Below are 17,442 nucleotides of genomic sequence, written 5' to 3'. Positions count from 1 at the left end.
ACCGCCGAGCAAAACTCCAGCAGGCAGCCGGCCCAGCCCCAGCGCTGCCCGCGAGCCGGCACACGTCTGTGGGGACAGGGACAACGGGGACGGTGGTGGGGCCACCCCGCGCTGCGGGCTGCTGCCCCCCATCCTGGCGGGGTGTGAGGTGAGGACTGTCCCCGAGAAGAGGAGGAGGGGGAGGAGGAGACGGCCTTGCTGACACCCAGGTTTGGTGGGTCTGTCCGTCCACCCGGCCTGCCGCGAGCATCCTCCGTGTCCGGCACAGCCTGCCCTCCTGCAGCCCTCGGGTGGCGGTGGCCCTTCCGTGCTCGGCCCAGCTCGCGGGGACCCGGCACGCCGGCAGCCCCCGGTGGGTGCCTGGGACGGTGTCAGACTTTCAGCAGATCGTGGTGGTGGCGGAGTTTGTGACATTTGCGCAGGTGCTAGCAAATGGGAGCCTCGGCGTGCGTCAGGCTGTCCCGGATAGGCTTTCATGTGCTTGGGGTCTGGTGTGGTTTTTCTTGGCAGAAGAATTTCATGGCCCTATCCCCAGGGAGTGGCTGTGGGGCTCGGGCTCTCCGCCGGCCCTGCACCCCATCCTGCTTCCAGCCGCCCCTCCTGATGCAAGGTGCCACACTTCTGCAAGCGGTGGCAGACCTGGACATGCCTGGATCCACTGGGTTCAAACCTAACGCATCCTTGTACCCCTGCTTTGACTCTGTCCTGTCACAGCCCCAGCCGCCGGCGGGCTCTGCCCGCGGTGTGCTCAGTGGCTGCAGGTCCTGAGCTGCCTGCTGGGAGAGGCAGACGAAGGTGCCCCGAGCCTGCCTAGCCAGCCCCCACGCACCCATAGGCACAGCTTTGCCTGCTTGCCACACATCTTCATCAGTGAAACTTGCTTGGCAAAGGGTTAAAGAAACATATCTGTTTTGTCTTGTGTCTTGCAGAGCCTGGGGTCAGCAGACAAGAAGGACTTTTACCAGCCAAAGTAAGTGCCAGTAGCCGCGGTGAGTAATTGCGTGGAAATTCCCGGTTGGTCCATATTATCAAGCAGCTCTGTGGCTTACTAAGATTAGACATTTCAGCGTACAAGAATAGCTGCCGCAATTACACGAGTGAGGATAACAGTGGAAGGGCTGTCAATCGCTTTGGCTTCGGGGCATACGCAGATCATTAAATCAGGTCAGGAGGAGTCACGACAGCTTGGCTGAGCCTGGGGAGCAGAGCCGGGACCCGGCGGCCGGGCAGCGGGGATGCGGAGGTGACCTCTCCCACCTCTGGCTCCCTCTGCTCCTGGTTTGCACAGCTGCGCTGCTGTGGAGAGCTGAAGGGTTTCGTTCCGTGTCGCAACGGGCTGGTCTCGCGCATCTCCACAGCCCGTGCTTTGACATTGACGCCTGTCTTCCTCCGTCAGCTTAAGTGCAAATCGCGGTGAGCCGCAGGGGTGAGAGAGAAGGAGGAGGCTCTCTGGGGCCACCATATTCATGAACACAAACAAAGGATCTGCAAATCACCCCACCAACTCGAGCAGTTGGTGACTTAGTGTGTGCCCTTGGCCGTGGCTCTGAGCTAGCTGCGACAGTCCATAAGCGAGCGAGAGCAAGCGGAGCACTTACGGTGCTGTCGACCTCTGCGACCCGTATTGAAATGCAAACAGAGCTCGCTCTCTCGGGCCGGTTATGTTGTTGCACCCAGCACTTCCAGAGCCTTGCGGCAGCATGGCACCTTCGAGGCAAGAAGGTTGTCTCTTTGCTGGAAGGATGTGTCTGGTAGCACGATGAGTTGGATGGAGGCAAACTCTATGAAAACCTGCGGTGAGAATTTCAATTCTGGCCCTGACCACAAAACAGCTGTGCATTGTGCTGCTGAGCACGTTCGCTTGTAGGACCCTGTACTGCTCCTGCTCTGTCTGGGAGAAGTGAAGCATCCTTATGTTATCGCCTGTTTTGTTCTGAAAAAAAATGCCATAGATGTTTCTGAAGTTGTGGAATGGTGCGCTGACATGCAGGATTGTCAGTGGAGGGTGTGTTTTGGAGAGTTAAAAAGGAATGGGTTTGAGGAAATCTTCTCTCCTCCAAAATTCGCTGTGCTTCTGCTCTTGTTTTTTTCCTTGTTGCTTCCCAAACCGTTCCTACAGAGCTGCTCCCAGCACTGCTGAGCCCACAGCAAGCACCGTGGCTGCATCCTCCCTCCCCTCCTGATCCCATTTGCACTTAGAGCAGATGCATCTGGAGTGTCCTGGGATGCCAGAGCGTGTCCCCAAACCCTTTCAGGAGCTGCTGGCTTGCTGCCTGGCATGGGGAGTGCCAGTTCCTTTGTGTTCCTGGTTATCTGTTGGCTCCTCTCTCTTTAAGCACTGGAAGTTTTTGCAAGCTCAACACTTGTCTCCTGGGTCCCTACTAAAAACTCTCGTTTCAGAGCTGCTCTGTCCGCTTGTCCCAAGGCAGCGCTGACCACCAGCTTCCCAAGACCACTGGCAGCAAAAGGCTTCTGAAAATACAGCCAGAACCATTTCCCAGGCTGTTTAATCCCACGGAGCTTTGTGGGAGATCAGAGGGGTATCCCAGGAGGCTATGGAGTCATCGTAGATGCAATGACAAAATCAACACACGTTTGGCAGAGGGTTTATAAATGTGTGTTTGTGACCTCTACTAAGAGTCGTCTGAGATTTCTTATCATAGTGCTGTTGTGTGCTTATGTAGAGTGCATGTTTTTGACAAGCATGCTTAGAAAAGACTGAAGCATCTCTAGCGTCCCTCTTCCAGCTGGAGCTTTTGTGAGATTTTGTCAGAGATTTGGAGAAAACATATAAAGAGCAGGAAAACTCTTCAGTTTTCCCGCGGGGGGGTTGTGGTGGTAGATAGCAAAAAGCATAGTGCTGCTTTTGTAGTTCATCTCGTCAGAGAAATGGGGGACATTTCTCTACCTCACAACGGAGAACAAGGCCTTCCCACCTTACTGCATGTCCAGCGGTGCCAGGTCGGGGCGGTGGGTGCAGGCGCAGACAGAAGCTCCCACAGATCCAGGTGCTCGTCGGTGCTCTCTGGCTCCCTGTGCCACAAGCCATGGTGCATTTGGCCGAGTGGCTTGTGGTATCCGCCGTGACTTGTCTCATCACAACAATCTGACTTGGCTTAATTCCCATCCTATTTATCTTCCTCGGTGGCTGTTTGGGAACCTGCCTGCTCTGCAGCAGAGGTCCGTGATGCCTCTTGGTTCTGCTGCCCCCAGCTTGCTCCGCTCTGATCCTCCGGCTGCTGCTGGCACCGCTGCTGCCCCAGGCAGAGCCGTTTTTGACACCACAGCCCTCCTGCATGGCAGGGCTCAGCGCCGGGCCCCCAGCAGCAGGTGGCACTTCGCAGGCAGCCCAGATGCAGGCAGGTCTGGCCGAGCTGCTGAGGGATGGTAAATTACCTAACTTGCTGGGATATCACTCGTGTTTTGCAAAGTTACATGCGACTAAAAGAGGGTAGGTTTAGATTAGATGTAAGGAAGAAATTCTTCACTCGGGGGGAATTCAGGCACTGAACAGGTTGCCCAGAGCAGCTGTGGCTGCCCCATCCCTGGAGGTGTTCATGGCCAGGCTGGATGGGGCTTTGGGCAACCTGATCTGGTGGGTGGCATCCCCTGGCAGGGGTTTGGAACTAGGTGATCTTTAAAGTCCCTTCCAACCTGAGCCATTCTGTGATTCTTTGATTCATATACCTTTTGTGCCCGTGTGTTTTTATTGTCAGTTATTTGCCTTGAAACTAAAGAATAATTAACCTTACACTACAGGGGTTTTACACTAGAAGGGCGAATGCTTATCACTTAAATATTTGTGCATATATATGCCATACATATATATATATATACACACATCTAGCATTTTATATATATATATGCAGAAATCTACTTAATAATTGTATTGAAACATAAATACACAGCACTCCTGCAGTGCCCCAGCAGCCGTGCTCCCCGAGCCCTGCGGGCTGCAGGGTGGGAGCGCGGGCTGCAGCCTGCGGCTGGCTCCCAAAGCCGAGCTGAGCTGCGGGGTTCTATCAACACGTCCGCATGGCCAGGCTGGTGGTCTGAGAGAAGCTTGGAAGCAGGTGGCTGGAGGGCCACCTGTACTGGAGCAAACCTGGCAGTTTTTCCTCTGCTTTTCCTTTTCTGTGCTCAGAGACAGCAGCTCACTGCTGAGCACCCCCCGCACTCTGGGAGCTGGGTCAGTGCACCCCTGCTCGCTGCTTGGTGCCTTTGGGCTTTCACAGCAGGTCTAGGGTAGAGAAGAAGAAAACGGAAGGACATGGGTCCCAGAGGTCTTCTGAGCAATGGGTTTTGCCACTGCTTGTCCTGGGCACAGATTTCCTGCTGGGATGTCCCCATAGTGATGGGGCAAGCACCCAGCAAAGTGCACTGGGAAGGCAGGGGTCCCAGACAGAGCTGCAGTGATGTTGCTGCCCACTCTGAGGAGATATTTGGACTTCTGAGGGTTTCACAAGGGTGGTTAGGGACATTCCAGCTCCTGGCCCATGTCAGGAGCTGCAAATCCCGGCTTTTTGTGTGTCCGGGAGGCAACGTTCCCTCTTCCACATTACATGCAAGAATGCTGCTTGGATCAAGAAGGCTTAATCTTAAAGACTCATGTCACCTGAGAACTGAATGAACCAGAAAGCACCTTAGGAAGAACAGGCACACAAAAAGCTGCTGTAGCTGAAATTCCCGAGAGAGGAGCCTGGCGTACTGGGAGCGGCCATGGGTCCAGCACGGCGCCAGCTGTGCAGGATTCATCACCTGCAAGGGCTGCTGCAGCCTCCTGCTGCATCCCATGAGAACAGGCACGGCCACCTTCCTCGTGCTGTGCTTCTGAAGAGGGCTGCTCAGGCGTCGCAATGTGTATGATATATCCCAGCCTAATGGGTCTCGTCCGATGCAGTTTGGGGACGTAGCTCCCCATGCAACCCGCCCGCAGCCCCGCTCCAGCTGGGCTCTGGCAGGCCTCAGCTGGGCAAGGAGCACCCCAGGGGCTGGATCCAGCCTCAGAGCCCAGCGCCGCTTTGTCACCCAGTTCAGGAAGCTGCTGACACAGCTGTAACGTTGTTCTGGGCAGCTGGGCATCCAGCAGTCCTTCCCCATCTCCGACAGAGGCCCCTTTGCACTCTGTGGAGCAGAACGAGGCAGTTTCCTGAGCTGGCTGCTGGCAGAAGACCCAGGGCTGCCATGCTCAGTGGCAGGACCGGGCTCTCCTGGGACAAGCACGTCTGCTTGATGGCTGCGGGAAGGGGTGGCCTCGCTCAGCAGCCCTGGCAGGGGCTGAGGAAGGCTAATTCCTGGTGGCATGTATTGGCTCTTCAATGTCAGGCACGGACTGACAGTTTCTCAGTTTCTTCAAATTGAGAAAGAAATCTTCGCTGTAATAACAGTCATAAAACCCCTAGCAAATGCGGACCGAAATACCTGGTTTTAATTAAAGTGTCACCGACTTGCTGCAGGAGCTGCCCGCCCAGGCTGTCTCCTTGGCTGGGAGCGGTGCTCAGCTGTCAGGGGCGGCTTCGCTCCGGAGCAGTTCATTGCCAGGCACTTTGAGGTGTCAAGACAGACGCTGCTGCAGCGACACAAAAGGCTCTCCATTGATCTGCTCGTTCGGTCCCTTGGGAGGATGTGGTCATGTTGAAGAGCCCTGATGTCTCAAAGCCCACATCTCGCACCAGCAGCATCCCACAGCCCTTTTATAGGCGCACCTTATGGCTCAGTCTCCATTTCGGATGAAAGACTACCACCCACCTTCCATGCTTCAGCCTCAGAGGTGTAAACACAACGAACCTCTGAAACCGCCTTACGTAAAGCAGCATCTTGTGTTTGTTTTGCCTTGCAGTATTCATTCTGCCAAGACGTCTCTGCAGCTAATTCATTATCGCCCTGCTCTTAAGGTAGAACATTTCATCTTTTACACCAAGGCTTTTCTGTGCCAGCACTTAACATGAAAGTGAGTGCTTCATCGTTGAATCATTATCTTGTAAAACCTTGGCATCTTTAAGGATCTAGAAGTCGGTATTTACATCTTGGAAGCATTAAAGGCCATCATAATCATCTAGATGTGTCCCTAAGTGGGGTGTTCATTTGATTGCCTCCTTAACTCAGGCATTATTATTACAGTAGTAATGACAACAATATGTACATGTATGCAAGGTCTGACTTCTTTTGCAGCGGCTGAGAGTCATTCGGCTGGGATACGCTTTGAGTAACTCAGGCTCACCTGCAAAGTGCCAAGCACTGGGAGAGGGAAGCACAGGGAAAGAGGGGAGTGAGAGGTGGTACAGATGCAAGGGGAGCACTGGGGAGAGGGGAAGCAGTGCCCACCCCCACATCTTTGTTCTGAGGCAATCGGCTGCTCAACACAGCAAGAAATTGGCCCGAAACTGCCTTCACAGGGTTAGAGAATGGCCTCCCGGCCATAGGAAAGGCTGAAGCAGTGTCGCCAGCAGGATGGCGCAGCGTGGGGCTGGAAGAGAGGCGCTGGGCTCCCCAGGGATGGGCAGCCCGAGGCTGGGGCGTGGGTTGGCACCGAGGGGCAGCGGAGCCCCCCGGGAGCCCCGGCTTCCAACCAGCCCTGGCTGGCCAGTCATCTGCGGAGCTGGGGAGCGAGCTCCTAGCGGGCAGCGTAATAGGTAAAGAAGATTACCGTGCTGGTCAGGGGGATGGAGAGTGGGTCTGGACTGGAGCCGACAGGGAGAGGAGGGTTGGCAGGGTGGGTGCGAGTGGCGGGAGGTAGCTCCCAGCCTTGAATGTCTGTGGAGTGCAGGAGAAGTCGGCGCTGCAGCCTCCGGCCAGCTCTGCTGCTTTCCTTCTGGACCTTGGGAAGTCTCCCCAGCCCTTGTAAGCTAAGGTGGCCCGGTCCTGAGCTGTAACACCCTGATCCCAGAGGGTCTTCTGGAGACTTCCTGCTGCCTCCTGCCCATGGGGGCCGGTGCTGCACAGGTGCTGAGCACCTCTCCAAGAGCACCAGGTTACATGCTGGGTAGGTCCTACCGAAGAACACATTTTTTGCAAAGTAAGAACAAATGCAATTCTTTGCCATTTTCTTTTTCGTTGCTCGGTGTGCGGGAGTGCTTGCCCCAGGCCCCTCCAGCTGATGGGGCGGGAGGACCGTGGTGGGGGGCTCCACACCCAGACCCGAGGGCAGAGGCCCCCTTCTCTGCCCGTGCCCACATGGAGCCTAACCAATATCCCAGCCCGAGGGAGCGGGGACGAGGAGCTGCTCGGCTTCAGCCCCGCTGGACGGAAGAAGGAGCGGCTGGGGCTGGAGGAGCCCACGGTGCCCAGCTCCAGCAGAACTAAGTTTAGGGTTTAGTTGTTTCTGTGCAGCTTTTAATGTGTTAAGTGCGATTGCAATGCAGGCTCTTGCTGTGCTGGTTGTCATAGAAACTTGAAGGGCTTTTTTCTCCTATCCCCCCAGCCCCTTTCTTTAAACCAAAGCTGTATTTTTTAATTTTTTTTCTTTTTTTTTTTGTAATTTCACCTCCAGTCCAATTAAAAACCTGCTTGGCCCTGACTCCCCGTCTCCAGCACTGGCGTCTTTACGTTGTGCTTCCTTTGTCCCGTCCTGTGCAGTCCCGTGAGCTGAGCGCTCTCCTGGTGCTGCCGAGTTGGCTTCTGGGGGCTTGGGGCCGGTCCTCACACTGTGCCTCCCTTTTCCCCAGGGGTAAACATGGAGGAAACATTCCCTGAGGGTGAACAAAAGGACTTGCTGGGTCAGCCTAGGAGTGGGCACCCAGGAGGAGAAGGACAGCGCGTCCAGCTTGGAGCGATGCCGGGAAGGGGGATGCTGAGGGGCCGAGGAGCCGTGGCCAGGGCCACGGGGTGGCCGGGTGCTGGGGGTCCCTGGTCCGGTGGTGGGGGCACTGAAAAGATCGAAGCTGGGGCTGTGCTGCCTCTTTCTGGGTGGAGGGCACGAGACCAGCACAGGAGCCACCTATGCACCAGCTGCAGCCCTTCCGCATTCGCTACGCTCGGCATTAATCATGGAAAGGGAATCAGGCGTAGGAAGACGGGCATTTTTTAACAAAATAACCAAGCCTGTGTTCTCCGAGCAGGAGAGCAAAGTGTTTGCGGCAGTGAGTCAACGCAGAGATGCTCTTGGCATGGGAGGGCTCCCACCCACCCGCAGCAGCCTGCGCAGCTGGGAGGGAGAAGTGGCCGCGGTCTTCCCCGCGCCGCTCGGTGCGCTGCTGTTCCTCCGGGTGCTGCGAGAGCCCTTCCTACGTGCCCTGCTGCTGGCAGGAGCCCTGCACGGGGGACTCCTCACAGCCCTGGGGCTCCCAACCTCGTCCTCCAGGAGCCAGCACCCGCCTGGTGCTCGGCACCTTCCCGTGTCCTCATGGGGACCCTCCAGAGCTGCTCCCTCCGGGGTCACCTGGCTCAGAGCTCCAGGGCCCCACTGAGCTTCGCTGGCATGGGTTTGGTGGGGAAGGGACTGTCAGATTCACAGGGTTTGGGCTGCAGATGCTGCCCACACGCTCCTCTGTGAGCTGAGAAGGCTGTGGTTGGCCTCCGAGAGGCATCCAACCCTCCAGGCTTCTCAGAGAGGTACCCGGTCCTGACCCGAAACTCGTTTCAGCTTGTTGGCTCTGTGTCTCTGCTGGATAGGGGTGGTTGGCACCTGCTGTTTTCTCCTCTGAAATGCACTCTGGTTTGGGGGGGAGGGGGGCAGAATTTCTGTCGATAAACTGAATGTAGCTCAAGTCTTTCGAAGCAGGACGTTTTTCCAGCCTTTGGATCAATTTTGTGACTCATCCCTTCAGCCTGTCTGGTTTTCAGTGTCCCATTTTAAACACGGGCATCTTAATTGCACGAGCGTTTTGCTATCAGTCTCAGCAGCGTTATATATATATATAACTCTCCTCTCCCCCAAGAACCGCATCAGCTCTTTTCATCACAGCATCACATTAGGGCCTTGTGCTGAGTTGTTCACCCGTGGTGACCCTTGAGCCTTCCTGGAGTCTCTCTCCCATCTGGGACACAGCCCCTGCTCACAAATGCGGCCGGGAATTCATCCTCGTAGGTGTGCGGTGGCGCTGGGCAGCTCCCTCGTACACGGGGTTTGAATGGGCTCCACATTACCAAGCAACCCTCATTTCACTCTCTCCTCATCAATATTTACTGTTACATCAATCTTTCTGTCACCTGCTAATTTTTTGAGCAAGGATTTTGTATTTTCTTCTTGATCATTGGTGAAATTATCGACTAGCGCGCTCCCCGTGGAGCCTCGCTGAAAACACCTCGCTAACGATTCCCCGTTGACGACTTCTGTTTGAGACCTGTCAGCCGGCTCTTAATCTGTTTAATGTGCTTTATGGATACTGTATAGTACTATCTTTTAAAATCTGAGTGTTGTGAAGCACTTAGAGCTCTGACTGCACAGACATAATGTACACAGCGCCTTTTTCAACTCAGCCTGTATTCACTAAAGAATGAAATCAGGTTCATTTGACAAGATCTCTTTCCCACAAAGACCTGCTGACTGACTTTAATTATAACTTGCATCCTTTAATTATTTCTTAATTTAATTCCAGATGAGCCCTGGCTTCTGGGTCTCACATCTGACCATGTAGTAGTTAACTAGGTCACCCCTACTGCTGGTATTGCTGCGGCGGAGCCATTTGCCATCTGGCTGCGGCAGCCTGAGCCCTGCTCAGCACCAGCCAAGTGCCCAGAAAGCTCTCCTGGGCTGCTGGAGCATCCCCACGCAGGCTGTCTACGCTGACTGCTAGTGGTGCTGGCCTTCGGAGATGTCGCTGAGGTTACCGATGGGTTAGAAAAGCTTCTGCTCTCCTCCAAAGTGCCTTATTCTCCATTTTTCCCCCAAATACAGGATAAGTATTTATTGGCTGTGTTTGCTTTTTCTGTATCATTATCAGCAGTGCTACCGCCTCTGCCTAAAAATGGAGCAGTTGAGAAAACTTGTTGGGCTCCAAAGAGCAGATGTGCAGAGCCTGTCCCAGCCATGCATTTTCCCCTGCTATCTTTAGTTTTCCTTATCAGGTTTCTACACGTTGTAATCTTCCATTTAGATTGACCACTCTTTGTTGTGTATTCCATTTCCACTCTGAGCCTTCATTTAGCAAACAGGGTTTTTAAGTCACTTGCTCATTTTCCTAACTGCAAAATTGGGCTTTACAGACGTTCAATAAAGCCCACTTAGAGAATTCTTTTTTTTTTTCATTCTATTTTTTCAAAGCATTTCTTTGCCGTCGGTTTCTCCCATCTCCTGCCTTGTGAAAATAGCTGTTTTGCAGTACTGAGCGTGCACAACTCTGCTGCCACCATCCTCTTGTTGGTCCACACGGAGAGCTGCCAGCCTCGGCTGTGTCTCTGGGCAGCCAGTGACTGCTTGACCCTCTGTTGACTGCCGTGCCTTTCAGATTGAGAAGTTATCCTCTGGAGTGTTTAGAAATGCACATGGTGTTTTGCTGCTGGCTCTGTGAGTCTCCTAGCATGTGACTTGCAAACCCGCTACTTCTTGCTGTCCGCTGAGAAAATGCATTTAAGGCTGAACTCGTGCAGCCCTGTGTCGGCTCAGGTATGCAGCGCTGTGTCTTTCCTCGATCCTTGGTGAAAAGGTGCATCTATATTTCTTCACGTACTAGTAAAAGATCTGTAATTCTAGAGAAAAAAACAGCACATATCATATATATCCACTGTCCTTCTCTACCCTGCTCACCCCTCCTGTGCAAAGGCTTCTGTCTCCTGACCGCGTGAATTCATTGTAGCAGGTTTCAGCGGTGTCAAGAGCGTGAAATTTCTGTCCATGAGTGAAAATTTCCAGTTCCTCGTTCTCCTTACTCACCCTCACTGCCCCACACCATGTCAAGAGCATGTGCTGGTGGCACGGCAACTTGCTGCCTTGCCTGTCAGCAAAGCACGAGCACGATTTCTGGTGCTTTTCTGGTAGGGAAGGGAGGAAGAAAAGGAACAACCAGATTGTTCTGGCTTTTTATTCAAATATACTCTCCTGGTATTTTCTCTCCATGCTTTCACCTGCGGTGCCAGATAGACAGCTGGGCCACAGAGTGATGAGAAATTAGATCAGCCAGCACTCCCTTCAAAAGCTTGTCCTCACCTAAGCCATTGCACAACCAGCCTGGCTTGTGTCTGAGCGGTTCCTTGGAGTGTGACAGCACAGGAGGTGTTCTTGGGCTCGCCTGCCAGAGACGCTGTTCTGCAGGAGAGCGTTTTCGTGCTCCTGAGCCTGGCAAGCAGAATCTCCTGGGACAGCACCTTCCAAGCCCATCCGTGCTCTCCAAGCCTTCACGTTGTCTCCAGCTCGGTGACCTCCTTCCTCGCTCCAGTAGCGACGGGGTGCGGAGCGCGGCGCTCGCTGCAGCCCCGGAGCTCCAAGAGAACCAAAGGCAAGAATTGCCCACGGCGGTGGAAATGACAGTGTTGGCCTTGAAAGCAGTCAGGTTTCAGGTTTCTGTCAACTGCAGCGTGGTGCTTCTGGTGGTGTGGTTTGCTCTGGGAAGACGAGGGATAATCGGGCTGAGTATGCTGATTTACTTGGGCTGCGCTGAGCAGACTATGGGGAGACATGTAGATAGCACTAATTTGCTCAGGGAACAGTATGTCTAAGGACATTAAAGGAGGAAAATATGTTGTCTTTGCTGCTTCCTAACAGCAGCGTGCGCAAAGGTGAGATCTAAGGCTTGGAGTTTTCCCACAGGTTTTTGTCATTAACGAAGCCAGGAGGCAGACCAGCACGCTGACTCCCACGGGATGCAGAGTGGGAAGGCAAGAGGGCATGGGTGCTTGGGTGCCTCTTCTAGCTTGGGGCACCATGTAAAAGGCACCACCTCCAGCATCGCTATCCAGCTCCTGGGGAAACGAATCCCACTTGGGAAGTGCCCAGTCTCTCCCCTGACTGCAGAGGGAGCCCGGACGGCTGGCTTGGACAAATCTCTGCCGCCTGTCCTGCCACTGGTGGCTTCTGACACGTCCAGAAGATGCAGCTGAAGGTAGGGGGAGCCTATAGTAATTGCTGAAGAAACACTGGATAGTTCTATTTGAACCTAATTAAAGACCTGACTGAATCAAGCTGTGGCCAGCACAGGTTGACTCTGCTGGGGATCCCTTTGTGTTCAGTGGGGCTGTGCTCGGGGCCCGTTGTCCCTGCCTGGCTGGTCTCAACCCACACCGTTGCATCTGCGCCTACCACCAAAGCCATGAGGAAATGCCCTGGGCAAATGGAAACGCCTGCAGCACATCGAGGAGAATGAGGTAAAGGAGGCGGCAAAATGAACCCTAGCCCCCCCCCCAACCGGTGCAATGTACGATTTTATATTTAAAAATAGAAAAGTCAAGCCTTCAAAAAGCTTGAATGCCTCAAGAAAGCCTCTGGAGGTGACAGGTCTCAAGCAGGGGCTGTTACAGGTTTTTCTTTGTGGTGGGAGATAGGAAAGAAAAAGCATCCAGCGAGGGACAGCTCAGCTGTGCTCATTCTCCCCTCGTGTCAGAGATGCTTTGTTTTCCAGAAGCGCTTATTATTCATGCCGCTGTCTCATTAGACAGCTGAAGCACAGCTCGGGGCGCATCCAGGCACAGGCCGTACCGCAGCGGTGCAGTGGCTCGGACGGGGCTCTGCGCCCACAGCCCAGCACCGCCCCGGCAGCGGGGTTGTTGTCGCTTCCCCGCCGTGTTCCTCTCTTGTCCCTCTTCTAATGGCAAGTTCTGTCCCAGGGTCCCAGGCCACCAGTGGGTGGGCTTACCAGTGCTCGTCCCGAGGGTCCTTGCTCCGTTTTCGGCTCTCAGAAGCCACCGTCTTTCTGAAGGTGCAGCTCTTGTGCTGCCGTTCCAGATGTTTTGCCCTCTCCCAGATGTTTCCAGTGAGTCCCCCTGCCTGTGCACGGCATCCCGCCATCCGCAGGAGCCTGGCTGTGCTGGAGCCTTGTCCTGCAGCGACAGGGCTCAGATTTGCCAGTCCCAAGCCCACCGGGTCTCTGCGGGGATGAGGAGGTCCCTGCTCCCTGTCTGCCTTTCCTCACCCAGCGCCACCGGGAGCCCAGGTCCCTCCGCCTGCTTCCCGACTGCCTTTTCTCACTGCTGTCAATTGCCGGCTTCACAAGCGAGGATCCTGTGGGGTCCCACCGGGGGGGGTTTCACCCTCAGCACCCCCAGCGGCACGGCACAGTGGGGGTTTTGCTGGCGGTGGTGCGGCCGCAACCGGCAGCCAGGGGTGGCCGGAGCCATCGGGGCTGTCGGCACCAGGGACTGCTGCGTCCCCGCGTGCCTCGCCGCTCCGAGACCTGTTGGGCTCTGCAAGTGAACGCGAAGCCCTAAATACACAAAGGCCACGCTGAAACCCGCACCCCGGCCCAGACATCGGGGGTGTCATTTTTGATTTCCCAAACACAGAGAGAGCCCTTTCAGCCCGGCCTGCTCAGACACTGCATCTTTAATGCCTGAGCACCCAGCATGTTTCCACTCCCCTCACATGCATCAATCAGGTCTCGGTGAGGCTCTGAAAGAGCCAGTTTGTTAAACAAACACACTTAGTGTAAAAAGTTTATTCCAGTTAATTAGAACTTCATTGCAATGGAAACAAATTACCCAGCTGTCATCTGCCAAGCCAAACAGTAACAGGGCAGAGGGGGTCCCGGCCAGGCGGGAGACAAACAGCCATCTCAGGCAACCTTATTTATGTCCTTTTTATGCATTTCGGTATTTATTTGGACATTCCTGAGCAGGAGAGCTGGGTTAGCGCCGAGCCACACGCCCCGGCACTTGCACAGCATCGGCCAGCACCGGCTGCAGGTTCCCGGTGCTGCCCGGGGCCGGTGCCCGTGGCTGCGAGCACGTCCCCGTGGCTGCTCCAGGGATGCAGGAGAAGCGCCAGGCATATGGGCGATGGGGGACACGGGGTCCCCAGCCGGGCCGCAAGGGCCGGGAGGAGCAGGGAGCAGGAGCAGCAGGGAGCAGGAGCAGCAGGGCTGGGCGCTGGGCGGCTCCACACCGCCGGGCTGGGTGCTGCTGGCTCCCGGCGTGCGGAAGTGACAGATAAACCCGCGGGATTAGCAGCGGGTAGCGTTGCAGGAGGCCAGCGTCCCCTTCCTGGAGCATTAGTCACCCGAACCTGACGCCGGGGGCGGTGCGGGGGGGACTTGGTGGCCAAAGTCATCGAGTTACCTCCCCGCCGGCTCCGGTGCCCCTCTCCCAGGTGGCCTGTCCTTGCCTCGCGTCCCTCCAGCCCTGTGCTTCTTCGCCAACAGCCCGGCTGTGCTGGGCGTGCAGGGGCCCACCGTGGCCGAGGATGTCCCCCACCGGCCCCGCAGCCCGGCAGGTTGGGGGAGAACAGGGTCCCCCCACCACCCCGGGGGGGTCTCCTCCTGCGGGCCCCGGGGATGTGCAGGGCGGCAGCAGGCACCAGGGTGGGTGCTTGAATTTCTGTGTGCGCCTGGTGGGTGAAGCCCAGGCCCTTGCCCGCTCCTCATCTACTACGCTCGCATCTAGGGCAGAGTTTTCTGGTCCTGTGAAGCCCTGAAATTCCCATCTGAGTTTCACATTGTGAGCGAGTTGCCATCCGCAGCCTTTTATGCACTTTCCAAGAATGTTTCTGTTGCCGTATAGCTGTGAGATCACCGTGGCCTGAGCTCCGATGTTTCTGTCTGCAATGGCACATGTTCAGGGGGATGGAAAGCCTGGATCAGGGCACGCATCCTTGGAGGGGCCTGGAAAGGGGAGGATAGCTGAAGGGAACACGGACAGCTGCAGGGATGAGTCCCGAGACCGGCCTGATCTCATCCGAGGGATGTGGGAAAGATGGTGACCAGCACTGGGAAGGACAGATTTGGCTTTGACTTTGGAGCTTGGAAGGGAGCGGAGGAAGGATCGAGGAGTTTGGCATGAGCATCCTGGTTCCTAGGAGCCGGCTGGCCTGTCTTGAGAGGTAACTGGAAAACACAGAGATGAAAAGCAGCGAGGAACCCCGCAGACACGCCTGCCTGCCCGAGAGCTGGGCGCTGCGTGCGGGTAGCCACCAGGACCTCGGAGACATGTTTGCCGCTTCTTCCAGACGGGGCAGCGGGGTCTGTCTGTGCCGCAGGTGAGGCCCGAGGTCCCTGCTGTCCCCCCCCAGCACTGCCCTGGTGTCCCGCAGCCCTGACGTCCCGCAGCCCTGCACCGCAGCCGGGCAGCGCCAGTGCGCGGGGTGCCACGCGTCTCCCTCCTCCAGCTGACAGCCCTCTATTATTAGGGATCCTGGTTTTCTGTTTCTACACTGACTTGTTGTCAGGGCTTATTTTTAGCTCCGTTGGTGCCTTGCAGATCCCTCAAGGGATTCTTCCTTTCCCTTTCCCTCCTACAGGGTTGTTTGTGGTGCTGAGCCGCCGGCAGGAGCGTTGGGCACCGGCCGCTGGCGCTGCCTTGCCCGTCGGGCTCGTCACCGTCCCGGCACTGCCCGAGGCCGCTGGCTTGGCACAGCGCGAGCGCCCGGAGCCACCCTGCTCCTCGGGGGGTGCCAACCACCCGGCGCTGCCGCAGGTGCCCGCACCCACAGCACAGAAATCCCATTGCTCCTCTCAGCACTGCCCTCCCCGAGAGCTCTCTCTTTTCACTGCCTGGTGAAAAAACTCACATCGGTGTCAGTGCATCGGCTGCGTGGAAACAACACCGAATATGACACAAAACGCAGCTTCTACCCCCCCACCCCCCCCAGCTCTGCAGCCAGGTCAGATGGAAATTTTTAAGCGTTTTAAAGCTGTGCGTAGAGTAGTTCAAAACAAGTCTCGAGTATGTTTTGGACTCTGGCAGAGCTGTCGTCGTCGTCTTGCTTCACCCGCTGGCTGTGCTGGACAAGGGCTCACTTTGAGCCTACCCTTCTGCCAAGGGGGGAATGTTTTCATTCCTAATTTAGCGCATCCGTCCCGCCGGGGTCCAGCCCCTGTCTCCCGCGGAGCCCGCGCAGCGCTGGGAGCCCGGGGGCTCCCCGCAGCGCCGGTACCTGTCACCACGACCGTCAGGGCTGTGCTAACATTTTGGTTAGAAAACCTGCCTCTCTTTGGACTTAGCCTCCTTTCGCTTGTCCTGGGTTTGCGCTCGGTGGGGGATGTGTGAAGGCACAGCTTGTGCTCTGTTTTTTCCAGGATTTTTGTTATTTTGTAGAGAAGGGTGAGTTTGCTTATTTTTAAACACCTAAAATATAGGTTGACATTCAGTATGGGCTTGCTGTTTTTCTAGGGGAGAGGCAGCACTGGGAGGTCCTGTTCAGGTTAGGGTTTGGTGGTGTCAGCTCCATCGCCATGGCCCCCAGTCCAGAAAAGCGCATTTTCATGAAGCATTGGTCTCCCCGGGCCACCCTTACCCTGCGAGATAAGCGCACGATTAGGTGCTTTGTTGGACCCAGTCCTGTAAAAGCAGAGTCCCTTGGGCAGCTGAGGGAACCCGAGCTGATGATCCAAGCCAGCCTGAAAGCTGCTTGCAAGGCCCCAAGAGTTAGGCCCTCGAGCAGTGGCAGGGCCCGAGCGCTGTGGGGTCAGCCCCCAGGGGCAGGCACCGCGGCCGCGCGGACCCCCAGCGGTGTCTGCAGCGGTGCCCTCGCTGCGGGTGGTGGCCATGGGTCACAGCGCCGCCGCTCAGCATCACGTAGGGGTGCTCCCTGTCCTCGTCACTCCGCGGCTGGCCGAGCCCATGGCTGGGATTCAAAGAGGCACCGCGGGTTCCTCCCCGAAGAGCCTGATCTCAGACGGCTCACTCCCGACAACCTGCTGCTGGGACCCAGGGGTTTCGCGCGCGGTCCCCTCTGCTGTACGGTGCTTGGGCCACAGCTGGTTTTTCCTTCTGTTCTCCCACTTGTTTTGCTTCAGGTCTCACCGCAGCGTTTCTAGGGTTGAAGTTGTCATTGAGGTTTTCTGATCTTTATTTTTGTAATGCTCATTAGCACAGTTCCTATCAAAGAACAGCACGTTCCCTCCCTGTCCTCGTTTTCCCCTTGGTTAATAACCCTTTGCTGCTTTGGCTCATTTTGAAAAAGAGACAGTAGCTTTGGGAATGACTCCTGGTGTAACGGATGGACGTCAGCGTTTTCAACCTGATCTTTAGAGCAGCGTTAATTCAAAGAGAGGCTCAGTTAAATGACTGCGTTTCAGGCTGCAGAAGGTGCGTTACGTGTCTGGGGAGTGCTGAGCCAACCTGTATCAAACCCTGGCAGCGCGCGCGCGTTCCTCGGAGCTATTGAAGGAGGCTCTGAATCCATATGGCTGCTTTTCCCTTCGGAAACAGGCTGTGACAGCAGCCTCATTCTCTCCTGCTCCCTCACCGAGGCTCTGCTCTGGAGATGGCCGTTTTCTGGCTCGCGCCCAGGCTCGCGTTGTCGTGAAGACACAGCGGGGTCATGCAGTGCCGGTGGTCACACAGCAAGACCTGGGAGCTGGAGGAGAAACCGAGGCACCTAGACATGAGCTCACAGGTGAGGCCATCGGGTGCCGTAGC

General features: G+C 56.0%; 1 protein-coding gene across 24 annotated transcripts in view; it reads left to right on the top strand.

The window, feature by feature from the left end:
• Positions 1-17,442, top strand: part of LOC310881792 (ankyrin repeat and fibronectin type-III domain-containing protein 1-like) — a 213,894-nt gene that overhangs the window by 153,369 nt on the left and 43,083 nt on the right. For 21 of the 24 annotated variants that reach the window (XM_083799537.1, XM_083799513.1, XM_083799514.1 and 18 more), the window contains one exon: positions 930-970. In XM_083799537.1, the coding sequence (XP_083655663.1) occupies positions 930-970 (41 nt within the window). Of the gene's footprint in view, positions 1-929; positions 971-12,312; positions 15,059-15,709; positions 17,420-17,442 lie in introns of those variants that run through there. The other 3 variants (XM_083799530.1, XM_083799527.1, XM_083799525.1) reach the window with 2 other exon arrangements.

Source organism: Anser anser, assembly GCF_964211835.1.
Source record: "Anser anser genome assembly, chromosome: 15".
Classification (NCBI taxonomy): Eukaryota; Metazoa; Chordata; class Aves; order Anseriformes; family Anatidae; genus Anser; species Anser anser.
Note: the sequence above shows the minus strand (reverse complement) of the source record. Positions and strands in the feature narration are given on the sequence as shown.